Here is a 24,351-nt window from a genome sequence, read left to right as displayed (position 1 = left end):
TGCAAGGAGGCAAATGGCATGGCACCATCCTGCGCTACCTGTATCTAACTCACTGGGAGATGGGCTGGGATCCTTAGGTGCAGTCTACCTGAAAATGCTCCAGCAAGCAGTTAGGTCTTCCAAGCTGCAGGGAGATCTTGCCAAGATGCAGAATTTCATCTGTAATGTTCAGCAAGCGTTAGGGAGCAAGGGACAGGACATGAGCTTACAGGAGGTGATGGAGGGGCATGGCCCACAGTAATCTGAACAGGGATTCGGTGTGTCAGGCCTCAGGCAGAAGCCTGAAAAGTCCTGAAGCAACTGAGGGGAGGTGCTGGTCCACCTGAGGCAGCTCTGACCACTCTCAGGCCTTCTGAAGGGGCCTGGCACTTGATGGGCTAGTCTCATTTCCAGGTCAGCTTGCTTTGATGCCTGTTTCCAAAAGCAGCAATGACACATCAAGGCTTAGGCTTCAGTGTGGGAATAGGGAGCCCACCTCTGAAACAGACCCCTCCCTGTCATTCCCATCATCAGCAATTGCCATACCTCTGCACTGAAAGGAGGAAGCAAAACCAAGGTGACATCTACTTTCCCAGCATCTAATTCTCAGCTCATCGCTTCTGCTGCAGTTTGGCCAGCATAATATTAGAAATACCCCATATTATCTTTTTGGCTTAGAGAAAGGCACCAAGCAGAGACCTTGTTCTTCTGCCCTAGATGCAGCAATAAACATTTGGATTTGCTGCTAGTTTGTTGAGACTGCCAACATGTACACAGTGAAAGTAAACCCTTCCTGTGGCCACAGACCGCAACATGCTAGTGATCCATGGTATTATCCTGTTATTTAGTGAATCATTGTCGCTGCTGAGAAACACACAGTCGAATAAGTTGCTAACAATAACAGTGGATGTGAGAGACAAGTGTTTGTTTTACTCTGGTGTAACTTATTCCATATGGTCCTTTAAAGCATGTTAAATGTTAAGTCATTTTGGTCTGCCAGCTATTATTTCAAGATGACCTCCTGGATTTAGCCTACTTTTCAGAGCATAGCTGTTTGAAACAAGGCTCTGAAAACATCTCCTGCCCAGGATAAATGCTCGGATCAGGAGCAAGACAGATGTTCTCAATTGCCTTATCTTTAGCTGGATTAAGTAGGCCTCCATTTTTACTGATTGTCCAGAACAGTGATGTTTACTGCTGACCTGCTGTGACACATTTCAGGTGTAACCCAAGGAGTTAATACAGATTCAGCTTCTAGCATTTACCTCCCATACATGTTTTCTCAAGTTGCTGATGAGCCATATCTTTGTGGAAACCTAGCAGGCTTTCTGAGTCGTCTTGGTAGTGTTAATTCATGGGCAAAATACTGCAAAAAGAGAGATATGCAGCTGTGAAAGTTGTCCTCATTGCACTCTCTGGCTACAGTGCTCAAAGGTTTAACACAATGAGCTCCAGCACCACAGTGGACCCTTGTGTGATGCCCTGCACTTGGGTTCTTGCTGTGTTCTGCACTGGGCCATGTCCACAGCACAGCTTGGAAAGCAAGACATTAAAAAGTTACAGGAAATAGATGCTTCAAGAAACATCTTTCTCAATAGCTGAGAGATTTGGCTTTTGGTTTGAGTTGATTTAATCTGAAGTGAATTTCTGAGAATGAAACTAACCAATACTTAGAGCATTTTAGAGCCTTGCTGATAACCTCATCCTTCCCCTGAAGTGTGACATATGTCCAACTTATCCTAGACAAAACAGCTAATCTTGAAAGTTCTCTGCTGAGAGTGAGTATGCAGATCTATGGTTCTGTGGAGAACAGTGTGTAGAGAGCAAGCATGTTTTATTATCTGAGAAAACTTCTTATCTGCTTAGTGGGCAATGATTTGTCTCTTCAGCTACAAATTGCTGGGTAATGTTCAGGATAAATAGTGAGTACTTTAGAAAAATTAGTCAGGCCCTTTCTAGACGCTTGAGAATCTCCATTACAAACTGAAGACCCACCTGAGGATCCATAACTCAGTGACAACCATTGCATTTTTAGAGGCTGGGGCAAGCTGTCTAGGTGTGCACCTTGCTTCATGTGTGCCTGGAAAGTGCCTTAGTGTGTTAAAATGGCTGAAGATGTACCTCCCTGACAATGCCCTGAAAAAATTTAGTCCTTGACCGTTAATTTCAGAGTTCTTGCCTTAAAAATAACCAGGCAGACTATCTTTAAGCATGCTTTGATGCACACACCTTGAAGAATGCTACGAAGCTGTGCCACTATTCATGTTTTCTAGATATTTTCTGTCCCTGCTGGTAAAAACATACCCGATTTTAACATTATTTTCTTTGAAACAGACAATCTGATTATTTTGAAACATGCCTCGATGTATGCAGCCTACGGAAAATTACAGAACAAGACAAGCTTGAAGACTCTAACATTAATAGAGCTGATGTTTTGCCAGCACAAACTGCCTTCATCCTGAGTTGTAACTCCATCTCTTGTCTTTGGAGTAGATTCTATTTGACACATGTCTTTTCTTTTGTGGCTGCAACTTGTGCAGACACTTCCCTTTAGCTAGTTTTTTCCACCCAAAACATCTGCAGGAAGGCACTGCTGAGTTGGGCTCTTTGAAGAGCTGGAGGTGTGTTGAATGTGGCAGATGTGCATGGCCTGATTGACTTGAGATACCACCACAGACATGTGTAGCTTAGCTCATTTTTGGTTCCCTGTATTGTTCCTCAGCTGTTGAACTCCAGTGGTGCCAATGCCCACACTGAAGACCCTCTGTAGAGTCAGTCAGGAGAAATGGAGACCAAGTCCCTCCTGACCACAAAGGCAAGCTGGAAACAAGAATGGTGGAAACAGTAGGCTTGTTTTTCTGCTTCAAACTGTCATAACTAAGCACAGGGCTGATCGACAGCCCCCAGTCAGTCCTGAGTATGTCACTTGCTTTACCTTATATTCTGCATTTACCCCTTCTATTCTTCCCAGGTTTTGCTTCTTTACCAAGTGTTTTTCCTCCCAGACAATCCATACACCTGTATTTATTTTTCCCTCACTGGCCCCAGGTTTCCTGACTTTATACAGTTATTTGCTACTCATGATATGGTTGCCTTGGTAATTTCTACTTCAGTAAGCAATTAGGCTAGTAATCTGCTTTTGTTACATGCAATTTTCCTCTTTTCTACCATTTTTCATGCTGCTGTATATTTAGTGTAACAACTTGTCAGGGATAGTCTGCTGCATATACATTACTCCTTATGATCTGCAGGCTCTGGTTGCTTCTCATGCCCTTACTTCATGTTGTGTCTTATACAGCCATAAGTCAGGGTTAAGCAAGACATTATTTTGCCTCTGTTATGAGGAGTGCTCATGTGTACCCTTGTGCTGTTGTCTCATTAGAGTTGCAGTCTGGTCAGGGCAAACCATTTGCATAATACTTGCAGTTTACAGTGTGACAGGCTTCCAGCAGGGCAACTGAAACGAATCATCACAGCAAAACAAGTGCTTCCAACACAAGTCTTCCTGTGCTTCCAGCTCCTGAGAGCATTGGGTAAGCTTCAAGGTACCTATGGCTGAGACAGAAAAACTAATGGAAAATGTTGCTGAGGTAAATGGTTATGAGCCTTGAGCAAAGCTTGACAGGACAAAATGAAAGTAGGATATATCATGGTCTTCAGAGCAGCAAAAAGCTCTCTTCCCCAGTGTCCAACTGGCTAAATTGCTCATCCATCCAGGAAACAGCCCACAGCCTGGAACCAAGGCCAGTCTGCTCCCTTGTTGCATGTGCTCAGATAGCATGGCCACTTAGATCTGCTCTTCCAGAAGAGCCCTAAATTCCAACGCTCTGTTTTCCTACCCCAAATCTTTGTCCAAAGCCTAAAGGCAGGTTTTCTTTTCTTTCACACTACTATCCACAACAGTGGTTTTCTTTTCGTGATGTGCTGAATGTCTCCTGATTGTTCATCTCTCGGATGCATCTTCCTGATGAAATGATGTTGAGGACAACATCACTTACATCTCATCTGACCTCAACAGAGGCCTCATCCTGGTGTTTCCAGTGCCATTTGGAGGTGAAACAAGGCAGAGCTGAAGCACAGGCTGGTGAAGTCAAAGCAATAAGGAGATAAGGAATAAGGAGGCAAGGAAGATTTCTGACCATCCTGCAAGGACAGCACAGATTAGAGCACATTATAGTGAAGACACGTTTCACTTTAACAGAAGTTATTTCACGTCCTCTTACCTAATGGGCTTGGTTTTTGCCAAGTGTTCCAGCAGCTTTCTTGACCTGGAATATATAAATAAAATATAAATACGGTGCTTTATGCAGCTGAGGCCATTCACTTCTCACTTTTAATAAAAAAGTCTATTTTCCTTGGAATGTCCAGCCTTGCTCAGGGCTGGCAAACAGATGGTACAGAGGAGGCCAAATTGCCTTCACAACCAGGGGCCACAGCCAAAGTCATGCACTACATCCAATTCACCCTGCGTCTCCCACTGATAGCAATGGGAACCTTGCACACAGATCAGATGAGGGATATTGCCTCATGTGACACCAGAGCTGTTGAAGAAGTGTCATGGTCCTCAGTCTGAAGGATATAGCTCCCAAATCTTGCCACATTATCATGGTATTTTCACTTTTGTTTTTTCTTAAAGTCCCAGCTCCTGCAGCCATCTGATTGCATATCACTATTTCATCTCTTATTTAACTTACTTCTGGTTACCAAGTAAATTGGAACAAATCAGACTTCTAGATTTCAAAGTAGAAGGCAAATCCAGAGAACACAGAACTTGGTGCTTTTTAATCCTGGATTTGGGGGGATGTTTTTTTGTCCCCAGCCAAATTTCTTTCAGGCCAGGGCATCCTTGGGATGACGGTGAAAAGAGCTGGAACCTCAAGCAGAGAGTACTACTGCCTGCTCGGCTGTAGTGATGCCCTGGGCCTGGCATACTGTAGCTCCATGGCCCCTTGCAGGACACTCATCTTAAGGCAGTGAAGTCCCTAGCCTATTGCTTTCACTGGGAAATGCATTTAAGTTGACCTTGCACCTGCATTTTTAATTCCTGTATTCTGCAGTTTTGTAACAGCAAAAAGCTTTGCTGGTTTTAGTGGGAAAAGATGCTAAGGGACAGGCAGTTCAGGAGGTGACATCTGGTCCTTCGTTTTCCGGTGACACAGGCTAGGATGGGAATGAGATGCCAGCATTACATGCACTGCTGTTGAGACAAATGACAGCTGTCAGAAGGCTGCTGAGTTTCTACTCCTTTGAGAAGAGTAAGAAGACAGTTTGCACCTTTTACATCTCTTACATTAAGCCCAGGCACTGAAGTCATTCTGTACACATATTGCATTTTTCCTGCATATCCCTGATGACCAGAAAGCAGGTTTGGTTGGTTGGTTGTTTCTCCAAAAGAAAAGTGAGATTCTGAAGCATAATTTGAAGAGTGTGTGGCTTGTTTCATCCAGTAAATGTCTGCAAAATACATGCAACTATCCCTATTCCCAAATTCATGCCCAGCCCCTCTAACGAGCTCTGCTTGCAACACCCACACGGCAGGTGGTTTCCAGTGCAAATACTCTTCTATGTCTGCCACAGACAAGCAAAGCTCTGCAAAATTTGGCCAGTCAATGCCAGTCTTCTTCCAGGAAAACTCTCACAAGCTGTTAAACGCTATGCTCATCCATTAGTGCTATGGATTTATTGTTTAAACCTGCATAAAACACAGCGTAGGGCAAGTACTTGGGAAAAAGCTCGAAAGCAGCATAAGCATGGTTTCTCCAGTTACCTCTGTGGGCTTCCAAAGCATTGCAGTGAGAGCAAACCTTATGCTACCAATTTTTCATTGGTGTGCCAAAACATCCCATTGAGCACTGCCTTCTCCCTGGGGTATAGGCTTTACTCTCAGTTTTCCAGGGATAGAAAACACACCCAAGACCTCTGTCTGGCCAATGGACAACTGTCGTGTATTTAGACCTTCCTGGGGTCATCACTCAGACTGTACCAGCTACTTGGAAACAACTGAGGAGACACTGCCTGGAGAGCTTAAAAAGACGTGTGTGTTGTCCAGCACACTGAATTGCCCTTCATATTCACTGTTGTGTCCCACTCCATCCACCACATATGAATCCCTGATTTATTCTCCAAAGAGCAAAGGCAGTTTCAAAGGCGACAGTGAAAGTGAATGCTCAAACTGTTGGAAACTATATTTCTGAGCATCTTTTTTAGAAACACCACTCTCGGGGATCTTCAGGTCTCTGCCAAGAACATGCAGAGGAGAGCCAGAGAAGGTTCAGTGGGCTCATCCTCAAGTCTGCTGCAGTGAGCAGCGAAGACAGATGGATGGCAAGCCAGAGGTGACATCCCATCTGCTCCTGCAGGGTCTCTTTGCCATCTCCTGAGGGACTCAAGGAAAACCATGACTGGATATAAATAACCAGTGAGGATTCACTGGTTATCCTCCAGCATTATCTGAACCCACAAAAGCTGGAGCAGAAACCAAAGCATCCCATGGTGGACATGTTCCAGACAGGCCAAGAAAGAGTGGTAGGACAGCTGCTCAGAAGTGAACATGCTGTGGCTGAGCTGAAGACTGACCTTGTCCTGACCACTTGTCTCTTATAGGGAATATAAGGCAGGAATTTTTTAAGCAAGAAATACTGAGGGTTTTTTCTTTTCCCCTTCCTCTAAAATGTGCAGGAGCTCAAATACCCTTTTTTTCACAAGGCACTGGGCAGAGAACTGGCCTGCGCTGTTCTTTCTAGTGCTTGAGACATCACAGTCCACTAACCCCATTCTTTGCAGGGAGGAAATGTCTTTCTGTTCAGCATATGTAGACAATACCCTAAAACCTCCCCCAGCAACTGCAGAGAGATGCAGGCTGCTGTCAGAGCAAGCTGTGGGTGTGCATGAATGAATGAATGAACCATTCGTTAGTACTGGCATGAGAATCTCCATGATTTTGAGACTACTAATTAGTGGCTGTAAGTGAGTTTGCAATGGTAGGTGTTCACTTACATGGCTGCAAAGAGAGACAGGTAAGGAAAAGCAACCGGAGCAAACCACTGACTCTCCCACCATAGCTTAGGCTGCAGTCATGATGAAGCATGGATGTGCCCACGCGACAACAAACTTGCTGTGTCAGGACATGAGCAGTTTTGTTACATTTCTGCCTGGAGCACCCGGCAGAATACAGGAGCATTTGCTCAGCTTCTCCAGCAGATCTCACGGCCCATGCCGAGCTCTGTGCTGTTACAGCTACCACTTCAGCTAGTCTGCCTGAGAAAAAGCCGTGTGAACCATAGCCATTGCAGCGTGAGCAGTCCTATAACAGTATAACCTCTCACCATTTGGGCTCACTGTCTTCCCCACTCCCAGACTTCCACTCTTTCTTTCAGAGCCCCACCTCACCTTTCTCTTGGAGGCTGTGAAAGATGTAAGTCTGAATGTGCGTGGAAATGGGTGTGAGGGTTTGGGGGGGTGGTGGACATCTTCTCCCAGCCTCCCAAAGCCATATCCCTCCTAAACAGTCACTTTTCAATATGAAAGCTGCTCTCAGGTGCAGATGGGATAATGCTGCATCTCTGCTTCACCCTTTCTGTCCCAGTGCCATTAAGGCAGGATGATACAAAGGGCTCATTTGCATGGACTAATGAGCATCACCACATAGACTGAGAAACTCTTGTTTCTTTCAGCTCCCCTCAAAGGTCACAGAAATCACTCACCTGAAGCAATCTTTCTGAAGGTTTCAGCAGGAGGCACTGGGAGAAAGGAACACACACTGAAAGCTGCAGAGAGAAGTGAGCTGGGGATGTGCTGGCTCTTCAGACAGAAGCTTACCAGTGGATCCCCACTAGTAATGTCTTAGTGTTCCAGAGGAGTTTGGTACTATATTCAGTGAAAGAGCTGGGAAGTAGGTCAGCAACATAACTGAGGGAGAGGGGAAGCTTTAGGGAGAACTTCATGGCTGACAGCTAATTAAACTCTGAGTTCCACTGTTTACTATTGCAATGATTAGGTTTCAGTGTGCAGGGTGAAAAGCAACAGCAGGGACTGTGTTTGCTGCAACCTTTGTTGCAGTAAATGACAAATTATTGTCCAACCTGTGTTGGATAGTGTGAGCATTCTCTTCTGCTCACACTATCTATCCATTTGCTATGCCATCTTGTTGACTTGCATCAGACTTGCATCCTGCAGCCACTGCCAAACCAAACGCCACTGGTACACATCCACTGCTCTGCTCTGGCCCTGATCAGAGCGTAGCACTGTGGATTGTCTACACATTTAATTGTGCTCATTTTATACCAACAGCCCTCCTGGGAGAATTGAGTCCCATGAATGTACCACATATGTCCAGATGCAACTTTATCCCTTCTCTAAAGAATCTTAAATCAAAAGAGGTGAGACAGAATATCTAGGGTTTTTCTTAAACCAAATCCATATTTGGAAATGCCTTTCATCCCATCTGTAGGTAATAAGCTCTTATAGTGAAACCAAAACTAAATAGTATCACTAACAGCTGCCAGTCTAATAACAAGTAGCTGTGGTTTTGGTTGGTCAGTTCATCACAAAGTGCTTTATGAAAGTGTTTTGTGGTGTTTTCCATGTCTTACACCTCATCTTAAACAGAGAAATTTAGTTTCCCATCTCTGAAGGACACGGTGATGCAGACATCTTCTGGGATTTTTTTAATTAAAAATAATAATAATAATAAAAGGAATGAGAGGAAGAAAAGAACAATTGAAAGCTGAAGGTAAAATTCTGGCTTGCTGTCTTGCCGGTGGTGACAAAAATTACAGGCACAGCTGACAAGATAAGACAGAGAAGGTGTAAGGGGGTGCAGCAGCTAGTATAAGGGCTCTGCTTCTCCATGGTTCCTGTTGCACCTGAGGATATGGGTGTAGAGGGCTACTGAAGGTCACTGGGTATTTGCAACTACCAGTGTGTGTTATTAGCTTTGGTCCTATTTTAAATTCTTAAAGACAGAATTTTGCCTGGAGGGTGGGACAATGGGTTCATCTGCTCCTTGCTGGAGCCAGCAGTGGGTGGAGGACTCATTCAGGCATGGTGAATGGGGAATTGCCCTCAGGAAGGACACTTAGGCCAGCCTGAGGTGCAAGCAAGTCATTTTGTGCCAGGCTGCTGGTTTCCTGCAGGACCTCCCCAACACTGGTGAACTTTCCCGTGGGGAACAGGAGGCTCTGTGAGCTCAAGGGGCTGACCTGCACATAGCCAGATGTGGGGTCAGTTGCCAGAAGGGCCCCAAATTCCCCTTGTTTGTCACCCCGTTGCCCGCACTGTCCTTTGCAAACACCACAATACTGGTGATATGACTGGGGAGTGAGCCACAACCCAGGGCTCCTTGGGATGCTCCTACCTCCCATAGCAGCCATGGGCAACAGTGGGGCACAGTGACAGACACAGCAAGACACCCACCTTCTTGCTTCTCACTATCTCTCCCAGGGCTCACTCACAAATGGGGACGGGCTTGACCTGGCTGGGAGGATGCGACTAGCCACGGCTGAGGGCAGGCAGAGCATCAATGGGGACTGTCCAGGGCAGCACAAGGGTCAGTCAGGGCAGGGCTGGGGGCTGCCCCAGGCGGGGCGGGCAGGGCTGCTGGGGGTGGGTCCGCATCCAGCCCTGCCTTTCAAAGTCCCTCGCTCCGAGGAGGAAACAGGGAAATATTTCCAGCAGCAGCAGCAGTAGCAGTAGCAGCAGCAGGAGGAGGGGGGTTGAAGCTGCCACCGCGGAGGAGGGACGGCGGGTTTCTCTCTCCGGGATGCGGAGGGAGGGGAGGCTGCCTGCGGGGCGGGCCGGCTGAGCGCATCCCCGGGCTGTGTGTGTGCGTGCGCGCTCCCTCCATCTCTCCTTCCATCCCTCCCTTCCTCCTTCTCTCCCTCCCTCTCTCCCGCCCGCCGCCGCCGCGCCGCAGCCGCGCACCGGGGCTCCGGCACCCGCCCCGCGTCCCGCCGCGATGCCTCGCCGCTGCTGAGCCGGCCCCCGGGCGCCCGCTCCTGCACCCCCCGCCCTCCGACAGGTAGGACCGCGACCGGCCGGACCCAGCCCGGCCCCGACACCGGTTTCTACACTGGGGTCCCCAGTGACGGGGAGGATGGGGGAGGAGGGATGGGGGGCCAGGAGCCGTGTGGGAGATGATGGGGAGGAGGGGGTAGGATGCTTCCCGCTCCCTCCGGCCTCGGGAATCCGTTTTCCAGCCAAGGCATGGCACCTTTGGGAAGACGGTGGGGCTCGCCCCCCTCCCCCGCCGGCCAATCGCAATATGTCGCGACAGGAGGTGCGGCTGCGGCGGGGGGCTGCTTCCCCCCTACCACTGGGGCCGGGCATTGCTGGGCAGGTGGGGCTGGGGAGGATGCGGGAGCAAAGCGGCCCCCCTCGGGGGGCTTACGGGCATCTTCGCCCGTACGACGCGGCGGGGAGCGGTGCCTGCGCCCGGCGTGGCTGTTCGTGCCTCCGGGCAGGGCTGCTTTTTCTCCAGCCCCGGGCTTTCTGCCTTGAAACGGTTTCAGAGGTGAGCGGCCGGAGCCACCTGCAGCCACGATGAAATTCCCGTTTTCGTCTCGACCAGCATGTGTTGTTAAGGGCTGGCATTAAGCTGCGCTCATCACGTAGGCTTTGTCTAGGTGGAAGCATGGCTGGGGCTCTTCCGTCATCTCGAGTTTAATTCTTTAATCGTAGCCTTGTTGCTTCCCCACACTCAGCTCTGTCTCCAGGGCGAGAGCCAACTGCCAAAACGTTGCAGAAATGCAGCAAGCACTAGGGAGAACTGGAGTCTAAAAATGAAAGCTGTAGTAAAACCACAAGGTCACAGGCATGTGGGTGCGAGTGATTTCAGGGCTCCTCTGCTTGCGCTTCGCAGGATGCTGCTCCTCCAGTCCCAGATGTTGGACATCCATGAGCCAGGCAATGGAAATGGGGGCTGAGACAGGCTGGGGTTCTCTGCGCACTCTCCCAACACCTGCCCAAGCATTCATGTGCTTTTTCTCACCAGCACAAAGGGAAGAGGTGCACACTTATTTAGAAAAGGGAAGCTTGGACACTTGCATGTTGATGGCGGCCAGGGGAAAAAGAACTGTGCTGTATCGCTTTGGCTGGGGCAGTGGACATCACCAAAGAAAGGCATTTGTGCTCCTCTGGGTGCATCTGATAAATGTTTCTTTCTCCCCTTTTCCTTCTGATTGGCTCTTCAATAGCAGCTTTGCCCTTTTTCCAGCAGAAGTATTTAGCCCAAATAGGGAAATAACTCAGCATTTCTAGAGCCATTATCATGAACCCCCACCACTGTCTCCCCAGGAAAGTTGATGCACTGCCTAACTCCTCTTATACCCCACCAGCTTTGCTTCTCTGGAGGCATAAACAGCTCCTAAGCCAGTGCTGGGGAACCACGCTGCTTGAAGCTTCCTCTGTAGCAGGGTTTGTGTTGCAGATGTTTGAGGAGACTGGAGGTACTCTTTGTGCTCAGCGTCCCTGAACGCCAACACTAACACAGTTTTAAGCTGATAAAACTTCGCTTGCTTCTCTCTCCCCCACTTTCCCTAAGCTTTTTGTGATCTTCTGCCTGTGAACTGCTCCTGAGCGTTCAATATTCACTGTTCTGCAGCTGGCCAGGCTGTACGCAGTTTGCTCTCCTGGCACTGCTGTACATGGCAAAGCATGAAGTTGGCTCGTGTTGGAGTTCTTGGGAGTCTTCACAGCACCTTGCATGATGCCATAAAGGCAGAGCCATTTCTCTACCTGTTTGGGCCTTTGGTATTGCCCTGATCTGCTCAGCATTGTCTGGGTTGTGATGTTCCAGTATTACATCTAGGACAGAATGTGGTTTTCTGCTGAGGGATGTTTTTTTTTTTGAGGGGGGGATACAGTCCTGATGGCTTACCAGGGAAAAACCACTCTTCTCCAGAATCCTAATGAAACTCAGATCCTATAATAAAGCCTAGTGTGTCCCAAGGCATGAACATCCCTGGACAACCAACTAACACGTTGGTCATAGACAACACAAACGGCGTGCAATACTGGCTCTCCTTGCAATCAGTACAGTGAAAAACCTGGAGCTCTGCTCAATCTCAGGGTGCCATGATCTGCATGTGCTCGCAGCTCATGGACATTGGTGTCTACAGCTGTGCAAATACTGGGTCTGCTGCAGGGTGCTCAGTGTGCTGTGCCGTTGGGAATCTGGCATCCAATATAGGCTGAGCTCACTGACTGGCCTTTCTCTCGCCAAGGGTGTGAGTGCTATCTCTCCAGCTATTTTCAGACAGCTTGTAGGAACTTAGCTTTCTCTGCTATCGCTTTTCCTCTAGTGATTTTAACCGAAATTAGGGGGAGCAACGTGAAAAGACAGGCAGAGGTGGAAACTGATTTCATATGCCCGGCTTCCTAAGGAAACCTGGCTAACTAATAGAGGTGGGATTTGCTGCTGCAAGGAGCTCCTGCGGAAACAGAGAAGGTGGGGAACATTGGGCAGGAGGGACATGTGGTTAATCTTGCTTTTGAGATAAGCAACCAAGACCTGGCAAACACGTGGGCTTAGGCTCCCTTTCCTGAGATGTGGTTTAAGAGCTGAGCATCTGCTCGGCAGTAGGGTTCAGCTCCCTCTAGAGTCAGCGGTTCAAGAACTGTATCTCTGGATGGAGACTCTCCTTTTACCACCCTTTACCAGCCAGGGCTAGGCACCCAGCTGAAGGATGGAGCGTGCCAGGGTGGGCCTCCAGCCCAAACTAATCTGCCCACCTCCTGTCTAGGACCATGTCAAAATCACCCAGGCCCACAACCTGCATTCACCTCAGCCTTACTCCACACACACTTCCAGGGATGTCTCCCACCTCTTCATTCCCACCTCTTCATTCCTGGATGGGCGCAAGAATCTGGGGCTGTTGACTGGTCTCTGCTCCCTTGAAGCTTTCTGTTCGTCCTTCCCACAGAGCCCAGGAGAGCATCCCACTGCACAAGGGACCCACACACAGCTACAAACCAAGTGCAAATATGGACCCAGAGGGAAGAGTGGACACAGGCAGACAGAGAGGAAAGCAACAGGCCTGCTAATTCATCTCTCCTGGCCCCTATGGGACATCTCTGGGCAGATGCTTCCTTCCAGGCTACCCAGGAGCCTCAGGCTTATTAGCACTGTTTTATTCCCCCAACACTCAGAGGAGGTGCTCTTCCCATTTCAGAGAGGAAGACGCAGAGCACAGGGAGGTGAAGGGCCGCTCTGAGACCGCAGAGGGAGTCTGTCCGCAGGGCAGCCTCAAAGGTAGCTCCTGGAGAACAGGAAGATAGCACGGTGCTTAAACCAGCAGGGGAGATCCGCAGGCAGAGGAAGGCATTAACAGCCCAGAAGGAATAATGGAGAAGAGGCTGATGTTGCTTAATAAAGACGAGGACAAAAGCAGGTGGCAGGGATAGAGAACTGGTCTGGAAAGAGCAGTGAGTAGGAGAGGAGATATATATATATATATATATATAATTAAATAAATAAAAATACGACCCTAAAAAGTATTTCTGCTTTGGTTCCCATTTCCTGGCATTTTCCTTGCTGAGGATCTTGAATCATGGTGGAAAGGGACAACTTGCCATTTGGTCTCCATGCGTTAAAAAAGCAAGGCTGGAATCTCCCTGACAAGCACTTTCAAGCTCTGTATTTACAAGCTGCCCCCAAATCCATCCAATCTGGCTGAAATTTTATATCGAGGATGCTTTATTTTCTCTATTTATGTTTATTTTGGAAAGTTGCTGGGGAAATTGTGGGAGGAGACTGGATGTTTCATTGAAGAGATAGGATACTTGGAAAAATCAGTTGCAGACTGATAATTGTTCTTTTTTATGTCCTTTACAGAAAAGAGGGTGGCCTGGTGTATATTTTACTTGATTGGCTTCATGGAGGGCTTGTGCCTCTGACTATATTTGGGAAGGTTTTAGCGTGTTTTTTGTACTGATGCAATGAGGATGCTGATGGCCTGAACATCGTTCTCCTGATGTGGAGATCTAGAGGGTCATAGGCAGGGGTTACCAACAGGCTGTGTCTGTTCTGGGGTAGCAAGACTGGGTGGAAGGGAGAAGGAGCTGGGCAGAGCCAAAGCAGGACTGTGAGCCAAGGGTTTTCCAAGCTGTGTTTAAAGTGCTGTCACACTGTGCAGCCCTGAGTGGCAGAAAGGTATTTGGACATAGTAGCTTTCCTCCACGGATCCGGTTGCACAGCCAGCATGGCAGTAGGATACTCTTCTTTTAATGGGTAAAAGTCACAGCTGACAGGAGCTACTTTTTACCAGAGGTGTGCTACAGCTCAGCATCAAGATCATAAGTGAAGCTAGCAGAGCCTGTGGCTGCCCTGACAAATCTCCAACCACTCCATAACTTTCAGGGCTGCTGGAATCCATTTTGTGTCCCTTGGCTGTAGGAAGCTGGATGTAGGCTCTTGGCTGGTTTACTGATTGATGGTCAGACACCAGACAATTTGTTTGGGCTTCTTTTTTTAACCCCACAGCCATGTCTTTTCCCACTGCAGGCTTTGCTTAAGTTGCCCTGCCGTGAAGCAGATTGCTGCTCTCAATGAGGCACAGGTCTACAGGCTTCGGCATGGCCAGGAAAGCTCAGCAGGAGAGGAGAGGTTTGCTAGCCCTCTGGAGATGGGGCAGTGGGTATGAATCCCACCCATGGAGGTGAGGTGTGCAGTGCTTCCCTCAGGGAATGCTGGTTATTTCTTGCGGTAGACTCTTAGGTGTTACTCTCCTGCAAGAGAAACTGGGAAACGGGTGCTGTGACTTGGAGACTTAAGGTTTGACCTTCGGGTAGGAGCATAGGGGCACATAACTTGAAAGAGCCATTCTTGCTGTGAAGGGGGGATGACACACACGCTTGCGGGCTAGGAGAGCCTGTCATCTCACTTGGGGCCTTTTTGGGTGTTGCTGCCTTTTCACCAGCGACACTGGCAGGGGAGGGAGTAGTTGTCTTGCTTGGAGGCTCTGTCTGTCTAGCTTGTAGGCTAGCTGTGCCTTGCAGCAGCTGCTAGCTTCTTCCGCGTCAAAGTTTTTGGCCCCTCTAGCTGAAGAGAGACCATCTTTCTATCTCTCTCCTGCTCCTGCAGCAGCAAAGGGGGTTTTGAGCAGCGGAGCACTCTCACTAGCTCCTCTCTCTAGCTCTGACTGTGGGATGGGGAAGAGCTGGCTGGGAGTCCCCACAGTGTTGCAACGTGGTCCTGGTCATGTCCCCACAGCATGTTGAAAAGGAGCTGCTCTCACGTGAAGAGCAAACTTCCTTCTGCCCCTCAACAACCCAGCAGTCACCCTGTGGGGACGGGGCGCTGCTCCCACCTCCCACACACCCTCTCCCATGCAAGCTGATAGTAAATTCACTGTAATGATGGCTATTATGAATCTGATGTCTCAGTGGGGTCGTCACTGTTGGCTGGCATCAGTGGTGGCTGTAATGGTGTGAACACTGCTGAGTTACAGTTGTTCTGCCTGGGTTTTCTGTTGAATGCTGGGGAAAAAAAATCACTGTGGAAATTCTCTCTTTCTGTGGCCACTCGTTCCTTATGAACCCAGGCCATTTCCTTCCTTCCCCAATCCTTCTTGTTTAATAGAGTCTGGGCTAGCAGTGTTTCTTCAGTACTCTGAAAAATAGTGGTGCTACCAGCTTGTTGCAGATGGCCATAAAACTGCATGTGATACAAAGGTGTAGGAAAATAACTGCAAGGGTCTTACAGTGGATATTTCAAGGGTGAAGTACCCAAATGGAGATTGGACTTTGGGGAGGCTGCTGTAAAGGAAAAGCTGTGCTTTGCTGAAACATAGAGCAGCTTCTAGGCTCACTTCACATACAGCAACCAGCCAGCCTGAGTGTTGCTGCCAGGGAAAGGTTAGGGCAGAGTCTAAAGAATGTTTTCTCCCTATCTGGCAGCTCCTGAGCTGGGGGGCTGGAGCACAAGCTGGCAGCAGGAGCTCTGTCTTACCGGTCCATAAAATCTAGAGCTCCCCATGCCCAGCAGGGAGGCATGTGTCAATGTGGGCAGCAACTGCCCTCCTGGTGTTTGACAACACCAAGGGTTGGCATAAAGGCTGCACCAGCACCCCTTGGCCAGGAGCTGGATCTAAACTGAGCTTGCCCCAAAAAGCCATGTAGCCTCTTGAAGGTTTTCTTCCATGACTGTGCAAAACCAACTGCTAGAACCCTGGGGGGAGCTTGTCCATGGTAGCACAGCTACTACTTCAGGAGAGCATACATTAGGATCTCCTGGTTAGCTCCAGCTCCCTTTGAAAGTTCTCAGGCAGCCAGTTCCACAGATCTGCAGGACAACCTGGTTCTCTTGGTGATGAAAAGGGCTCTGAGTGCTACCCCTGGGCATGGGGTAGTGATTATGGGCAAGGTTTTGCTGGCCTGGGGTGGTGGTTTGGGACCCTTCACCACACGCATTTGCTAGCACTGAGCACGAGAGCAGCTTGAACCCCTGCCCAGTGCTGCTGTGATAAATCTAACCCAAGAGGCATTGGGGGAGTGATGGGGAGGCCACGAGCACTGTGGCAGGCAGTGCTTGCTGGGTTGCTAACCTCGCATGCTGTGAATCAGCTACCACATTTGCTTTTATTGTTGATGGCTGGGATGGGAAATGCAATTGAGCCACCTTAATGAAAAGCTAACAAAGTTGGGTTTGGACAGAGGGCTGGCATTCTGGTAGCCTTGCTTCTCATTAGAGAATAATAGGAATGATTTTACTGGGAATATTCCTAACCCTGTGCCTGCAGCAGTGCTCTGACCATGGGCTGAGACCCTATGCAAATGCAGTGAAAGAGGGTCTCTGAGGACCAAAGTGTTTATTTTGGATTCTACAAATAAAGAAATTCTGCTAATCTTATAGCAGCTGCTTCTCAGAGATATTTTTAGTGTCACACTCTGATTGTGTGTGTATAAACAGCATGCTGTGGCCAAGCATTTTCTAGTCCTCCGTAATTCCCAAGTCCGGTGTTAATAACACTCATTGTGAATTGGTTCAAGCATCATAGAATCATAGAATAGTTAGGGTTGGAAAGGACCTTAAGATCTCCTCCCTGCAATGGGCAGGGACACCTCACACTAAACCATGACACCCAAGGCTTTGTCCCACCTGGCCTTGAATGCTGCCAGGGATGGAGCATTCACAGCTTCCCTAGGCAACCCATTCCAGTGCCTCACCACCCTCACAGTAAAGAACTTCTTCCTTATATCCAATCTAAACTTCCCCTGTTTAGGTTTTAACCCACAGAAAAGCTGGTGAGGGTATGCGAATCTTGCTTGATGACTGCACCACAAAATGCTGGAGAAAGTCCAACAGAGAATTGGAGGAGGATGCTGCTGCTCAAAGAAGGGTCCCAGCACATTGCCAAGGCTGGTGGGTTTCTCTTCCAAAGCTTCAGCCTTTCCCCACCTTTCTGAACTCTCCAGAAAAGTTCCATGCTTCTTATCTCCTGCCATCAGAGGAAAAAATGTTGTTTGTACATGGAGAGGTGTATGGAAAGGCCAGAAAGATGGATTGCTCAGATGTCTCTTTTCCTCCTGTTTAGTGTAATACGGGGCTTGATCAGAAAAAAAGATCAAACAAACCCCAAAAGAAAAACCACCCCCAAAAAAACCAAACAGACTTATACTAGAATGGTTGAAAGGGAGGAGCATGACAAATAATCTTAAAGTGCCTTATTAATCTGATTTAGTGGCTGTCTTTTTTTTGCTGGCTGAGACTTCCAGTGCTCAAATGCTTTTAATACTGTAGAGTTGGTCCAAAGTGTGATGGGACTCTCCTATTCTTTCTGACCTAAATCAGTGACCCAAAGCATAATATATTCTCTAGAACCATCTGTTTCCTCTTCTTGCCAAGGGGATTTCACAATGCCTGGTTGATCTGAATAATTGTACATGTGCAAGGATATGACATGCCACAGGGAGAAAATTAACTGAACAAGGGCAGGTGGATGCTCTTGAGTTTTCTGTTGAAACTACTACCCTTTAGAAGGAGAGGGTGAAGACCCATGCAGCTGAGTAATATTTTATGCCCACACTAAGTCTTTTTTAAACCTAAATATTTAAATTAAAAAAAAAAAAATCAAAACCCAACTACACTTAGTAGCTATCTGGAGTAAACAGAGTAGATACAAAGTCAGCCTCCGTTTTGACAGCTCCTTTATCAAACGTCTCCGAGATTTGGTTTGGAGCAGTGTGAAACACAGGAGTACAGATGTTGGGTGACTAATTGGCTAAACTTCAGTGACCATGAACACACATCTGTTTCAACTTAGCTATTCACTAAATAGCCTGTAACAAGGTACTCCTCTTTACAAACATCATGCTTTGAGTTTTTTACTTCAGGTTTGTTAGCTATGCCTACCGCCTGAGTTCTGGGAAGCACGACGTACCCAGGGACTGTGATCAAGGGAGCAATGTTGAGGGTTCTCACGCCAGCACTAGAGCTTTTTATAGCATTAACAGCTACAACTGCAAACAACTCATTTCTTTTAAATCTGCCTTCATACAAGGGACTTGCTGCTTCTTGTTCATCTTATCTGTTCTTATCACCCAGTTCTCTGGCTTGTTCGCTTCCTGCTCTGTGTATCTTTTTCTTAATTAGAAAATTGGGGGTGGTAGGGGCAAGGCAGAAGAACTTGGAAATGTCATTTGCATAATGCCATTTGTACAAAACTGTCTTGATAAATTCTCAGTACTATTCTTCCAGCCTGATAATACCGCTACAGCATCCCTGAATAAAAACAGAGGAGAGGGATTTGATCCATCATTACAATGTCTCTTTGTGGAGTAGGTCCTGTAACATGGGGGTAGGATGGTTCCCATTGATTCTTCCAGCCAGTTCTTCATTCGTGTGCAGCCCTCTCCCTGTGTACTATGCCCCTGCCCTAATGAGGAAGGGTGATTTCTGTGTCATGGGGGATAAGGAGATGTGTGGTGGTGACCAGGTGCTTTTCTTCAAGCAGATGTTGGTGCTGTTCAGGAGGGTAAATGCTTCTCCCCAGGAATGGTGGCAGGCCTGTACTTCTGCAGTCAGCAATGCAGCATGGGTGTAGCTGTTTCTCGGTGTAGAGCCAGCCTGGTTCCCAGCTGTGCTGTGAAACAAGCACTTCTTAAGAAGGAAGAGGGAAGGTGTGCTTAGCCATCCTGCTTGCGTCACACTCGCTGTGATGGGGCCCAGGTGACAGCTGGGATGCTGTCGCTGGATACTGCCTTTAGCGTGGATGGGTTGGTCTGTGTCTTCCACTGCACGCAGCTGTCAGACCTGGCATTGTGTTTGCTGGAGACCAGGCAGATGGCAAATGGTAGGGTGAGACTTGCCAGGCATTGCGGAGGCTGGGCTTTGGGAGGCATTGGCTGGATCTTCTACTTGTCCCATCTCTGATATGGGCTTGGGAATACCGTCCTTCTGTTAGAAGTTGAAACCTTTCATGGCTGAAACCTTTCATTTTCATTTTTTCTTTCTGGGGTGTGTTTTTTATAAGCAAAAAAGCCATTTCAGCCTTTTGTATTCTCCAGCAAATTGAAGGTATTGATGTACTCATTTTCCTCTCTTCATAGAGACCATGTGATTAAATTAACTTGTATTGGAGAAGCATGGCAAAGGCTCTCCTTGAGGAGAAAAAACTGCTTTAATAACTAGGAATCTGGCTTTTATTGCCTAGTAAAATTGAGAATGTAACACTGAGCATGCTCAGTTTTTTGCACTAAAGGCATCTGTTCAGTCAGTTTATGCACTGTTAACTAACTGCAAACCTCTTTAACAGCTCCTCTACACTGCTGGAAAATCCTGGGACAGGAGAAGGGCAAGTACTGCTGTGGACTGTTGACTGATGTTGTAAATGGAGTGAGAAAGGCCCTTGAAGGGGAAGACTTCAAAGCTGACCTAGTGGGAAAAAAGCACAGGAACAGGTTTCCTCTTGAAGCATGCCAAGAGAGCCAGGCTTGGATGCATATGGGGTTCTTTCCAGTTTCAGGAAGGTGCAAAGTGATGCACTGTGGAAGGAATGGCTCCAAAATCATTAATTAAAGACTGCCCTTCTGGTGCACCTTATGACCAAGTTACTGTTAAGAATAAGGTTTTGCCAGGGCTTGAGCTCACTTTGTGCAGATTTCTGATGTGGAGTAGATGCCTGGGAGGATTGTGAGCAAGAAAAGGCTGTGAAATACGTAGTTTACAGTGACTAAAAATGGCAAATATAGAAACTTCTTTTTTTTTTAAACAAGGGGGGATAATAGATTTCCCTCTCCTCTCCTGCTCTTACCCTGAACTCCAGTGAGTGAGTGCGTTGCAATTTTGAAATGGGAAACACTTCTGCCATCTGTGAAGCAGAATGACAGCCTTTAATTAGATGAGAAACAAGAAAATGCAGTTGAACAAATAGGCTTTCAGTGAAGAGAAAGAGAGTGGCATTGAACATCTTAGTAGCTAAAGGGGGAAGGTGATGGCCCACTGGTAGCATCTGAATCAGTTGTTCAGATAACTGAACTAGATGATTTGTACATGGAAAACTGCAGTAATAACACAAATGGGCTCATTAGATGTGTCTTCTTGAGTAACAGGGTAAGTTGATTATGTGTTTGGAAAGATGAGAAATAAACAGGCTGCAGAGGAAAAATCTGTTCTCTCTGGTCAGCCTTACCTAATGCATCTTTCCTTTTGTCTCTGCAGGTTGAGGACATCTGGGACCTGCTCTCTAGAAGCGGCCATGTCGCAAGCAATTCACCCACCCACCTTCCCAGTGAGCTTCCAAATCCTGAGCGTTGTGCTGGTGTTGCTGTTCCATGCAGATGGCATGCACGCGGAGGGCCCCAGCGAATTGCCTGTGAACGACACCGAGGAGTGCACTGGCTCATACATCTGCAAAAAGGGTGTGATTTTACCAATATGGGAACCGCAAGACCCCTCATTCGGTGACAAAATTGCTCGGGCAACGGTGTATTTTGTAGCAATGGTGTACATGTTCCTGGGAGTATCCATCATTGCTGACCGCTTCATGTCCTCCATCGAAGTCATTACATCTCAAGAGAGGGAAATAACCATCAAGAAGCCCAATGGCGAGACCAGCAAAACCACAGTGAGGATCTGGAATGAGACCGTTTCCAACCTCACACTAATGGCCTTGGGCTCATCTGCCCCTGAGATTCTCTTGTCTGTTATAGAAGTATGCGGCCACGGCTTCACGGCAGGAGACTTGGGTCCGAGCACAATTGTGGGGAGTGCTGCATTTAACATGTTTGTCATCATTGCGATCTGTGTTTATGTGGTTCCAGATGGAGAGATAAGGAAGATCAAGCACTTGAGAGTGTTTTTTGTTACAGCAGCCTGGAGCATCTTTGCCTACACTTGGCTTTACATTATTTTATCTGTGTCTTCTCCCGGGATTGTGGAGGTTTGGGAAGGCTTGCTCACCTTCTTCTTCTTCCCCATTTGTGTGGTGTTTGCCTGGATAGCTGACAGGAGGCTTTTATTTTACAAGTACGTCTACAAGAAATACAGAGCTGGCAAGCAGAGAGGCATGATCATTGAGCATGAGGGTGACCGGCCCTCCTCCAAAGCTGATATCGAGATGGATGGAAAGGTTGCTAACTCTCATGTGGAGAACTTTTTGGATGGGACACTGGTGTTGGAGGTGGATGAGAAAGACCAGGACGATGAGGAAGCCAGGAGGGAAATGGCTCGGATCCTGAAGGAGCTGAAACAAAAGCACCCCGACAAGGAAATTGAACAGCTTATCGAGTTGGCCAACTACCAGGTTCTGAGCCAGCAGCAAAAGAGCAGGGCCTTTTACCGCATTCAGGCTACTCGGCTCATGACAGGAGCTGGCAACATCTTGAAGAGACATGCTGCAGACCAGGCTCGCAAAGCTGTCAGCATGCACGAGGTCAACAGCGAGGTGGCAGAAAACGATCCCATCAGCAAGCTCTACTTTGAGCAGGGGACCTACCAGTGTCTGGAGAACTGTGGCACGGTTGCCTTGACCATCATTCGCCGGGGAGGTGACCTGACCAACACAGTGTACGTTGACTTCCGGACAGAGGATGGGACGGCCAATGCTGGCTCTGACTATGAGTTCACTGAAGGGACAGTGGTCTTCAAGCCTGGAGAGACCCAGAAGGAAATCCGTGTTGGCATAATCGATGATGACATATTTGAGGAGGATGAGAACTTCCTGGTCCATCTCAGTAATGTTCGTGTGAGCACTGCGGCCTCAGATGAGGGCATTCTTGAGGCCAGTCGTGTCTCAACGCTTGCCTGCCTGGGATCACCATCTACTGCCACTGTCACCATCTTTGATGATGACCATGCTGGCATCTTCACTTTTGAGGAGCCGGTAATGCACATCAGTGAAAGTGTGGGGACCATGGAAGTGAAAGTGTTGCGAACCTCTGGTGCACGAGGAAATGTTATTGTGCCCTACAAAACCATTGAAGGCTCAGCCAAAGGTGGAGGAGAGGACTTTGAAGACACCTGCGGGGAGCTGGAGTTCCAGAATGATGAGATAGTGTAAGTGAAGGTTTTATTTGTTACTTACAGTCTCTGGTTCTCCTGGCATTAAATGTACATGGCTCCCAGAGGTGCACTTGAGGTGTCTGGGTACAAGTGCATTACAGAAAGCCATGAATGGTCTTATGTGCTTTGGGGAGCCTGAAATGCTGCATTCCTGCCTTAGTAAGAGACCAGAGAGTGATGCCTGCTTGGGGGCACTCCACTCTTCCAGCAGCAGCAAGGTTGGACTGGTTTGTGAGCCCAGCTTCCCACACCCTACCCATGTGCTTAGCAGATCACTATGGCCTCAGCTCTACAGTGCAGCAGAGAACAAAACCAAGCTGGCTGTCACCATCCAGGCATAAGGATCTGTCTTGTGAAAGGCCTAAACTGAATGTATAAATTGTGGCACCTACTTCCACTTGCCTGTTGAAAGTCAGATCATCTGGAATTGGGTCACAGCCTGTTCTACTGATGCTCTGTTCAGGGCTTTGGTGAAGGTAACTTCACCTCCTACTCTTCTAAAGTCTGCAGTTCTGTATCACTGGCCAATGCATGTCCTGAAATAGTACTGTCATGCAGAGAAGCCTCATGGTTAGAATGCAACTGCAGCTACATTTGGCTGCTTGCAAACGATAAAGAGGCTGAAAGCTGTTGGAAGCTAATCCTGACTGTTGTTAGGTGGATGGTGGAAAAATTAGCGCTGTACCCTGCTTTATTACATTATGTAGAGAATATAAATTAGCCCAGTAAATCATGATAGAAAACATCTATCCTTAGATATGCTGTGAAGATATTTCCTTGCCCAGCTGGGGCTCTGGGAGGAGTGAGGATTGGGAGTTGCATTGTTCCAGCCTCAGGCTCTTCCTATAGTGAAGTCTGTGTCTGTACATCAGTCCCTGCCAGCAGTAGACTCTGTAACACAAAACCACTGTGTAGAACTTGGAGCCGTCACTGATAAAGGGCACTGCTGTGTCAAGGGAGAAGTAAATGTTAGCTTGGGTGTTGCATATCATACCACTGGTCTCTTAACAGCTGAGACAGACCCATGATGAGTGCTGAGAGAAATCCTTATGTTCGATTACTTGCTCTGCATTCATAGGGAGAATGAAGCAAAAGAAGGAATCATAAAACTTCTTGAAGCAGGGGAAGAGAAAAAAATGTTTTGTAGTTCTCAGGAAGGATATTATTTAGACCAGTTGTGGTTTTGACTTCTCAGGAAAAACTGAGCAAGAACTTCACAATCATGCCATGAACATGGTCAGAACATGCATGTTGCTCACACAAAGGTTGAGAGCACATGGTAAGCTATTGTTCCTGGCTCCAGAATGATAACTGTAGCATCAAGGAATGCAGTTCTTGGATTATTTATTTTTTCATTTTGGGGAAGCAGGGAGTTGCCTGCAGAGGTGCAATGAACTAGGCTATAAGGATACCCCCGGAAGGCTCTTTACTTTTTAACCAGGTCATTCAGCACTAGCAAAACTGGGCTATTGGCAGGAACACTTTGAAGTCTGATCGCAGCTCCCCTGGGATGTGACATGTTTACATGGCAGGCCAAACACAGAACCACAGAGGGCTCAGAGGTGCTTAGGCTTCCCCCTGTCTTGGATTCATCACTCTGACCAGGACCTCTGCATTTTCCTTCATCCAAGACAGGTAGTGTGACCTGTCTGCTGGTGCTCAGGCTGTGATGGGGGTTTTGCAGTGGGACAGTGGTGCCTTCTCCAAGGCTTTGCACCGGGACCCTCTGTGAGGTGCCTCTGCTGGTGGCCTTTCCCCCACTAATCTGTTCACTGCTGCCTTTTGCCAACAGCCCAGTAACCAACGGGTGTGCTGGGAACAGGCTGACCACATCCTGCCAGCGCTACTGCCTGGCCTCCCGGAGTGTGCTGGTG

General features: G+C 47.9%; 1 protein-coding gene across 4 annotated transcripts in view; it reads left to right on the top strand.

Moving 5' to 3' along the window:
- Positions 1-24,351, top strand: part of SLC8A1 (solute carrier family 8 member A1) — a 131,995-nt gene that overhangs the window by 6,355 nt on the left and 101,289 nt on the right. For 3 of the 4 annotated variants that reach the window (XM_065682156.1, XM_065682154.1, XM_065682152.1), the window contains exons 1-2: positions 9,920-9,997; positions 20,636-22,471. In XM_065682156.1, the coding sequence (XP_065538228.1) occupies positions 20,673-22,471 (1,799 nt within the window). In that variant the 5' untranslated portion in view covers positions 9,920-9,997; positions 20,636-20,672. Of the gene's footprint in view, positions 1-9,919; positions 9,998-20,635; positions 22,472-24,351 lie in introns of those variants that run through there. The other variant, XM_065682153.1, reaches the window with a different exon arrangement.

The sequence above is a fragment of the Lathamus discolor genome, chromosome 5, assembly GCF_037157495.1.
Source record: "Lathamus discolor isolate bLatDis1 chromosome 5, bLatDis1.hap1, whole genome shotgun sequence".
In the NCBI taxonomy this organism is placed as follows: Eukaryota; Metazoa; Chordata; class Aves; order Psittaciformes; family Psittacidae; genus Lathamus; species Lathamus discolor.
This window is presented reverse-complemented; position numbering and strand designations above follow the sequence as displayed.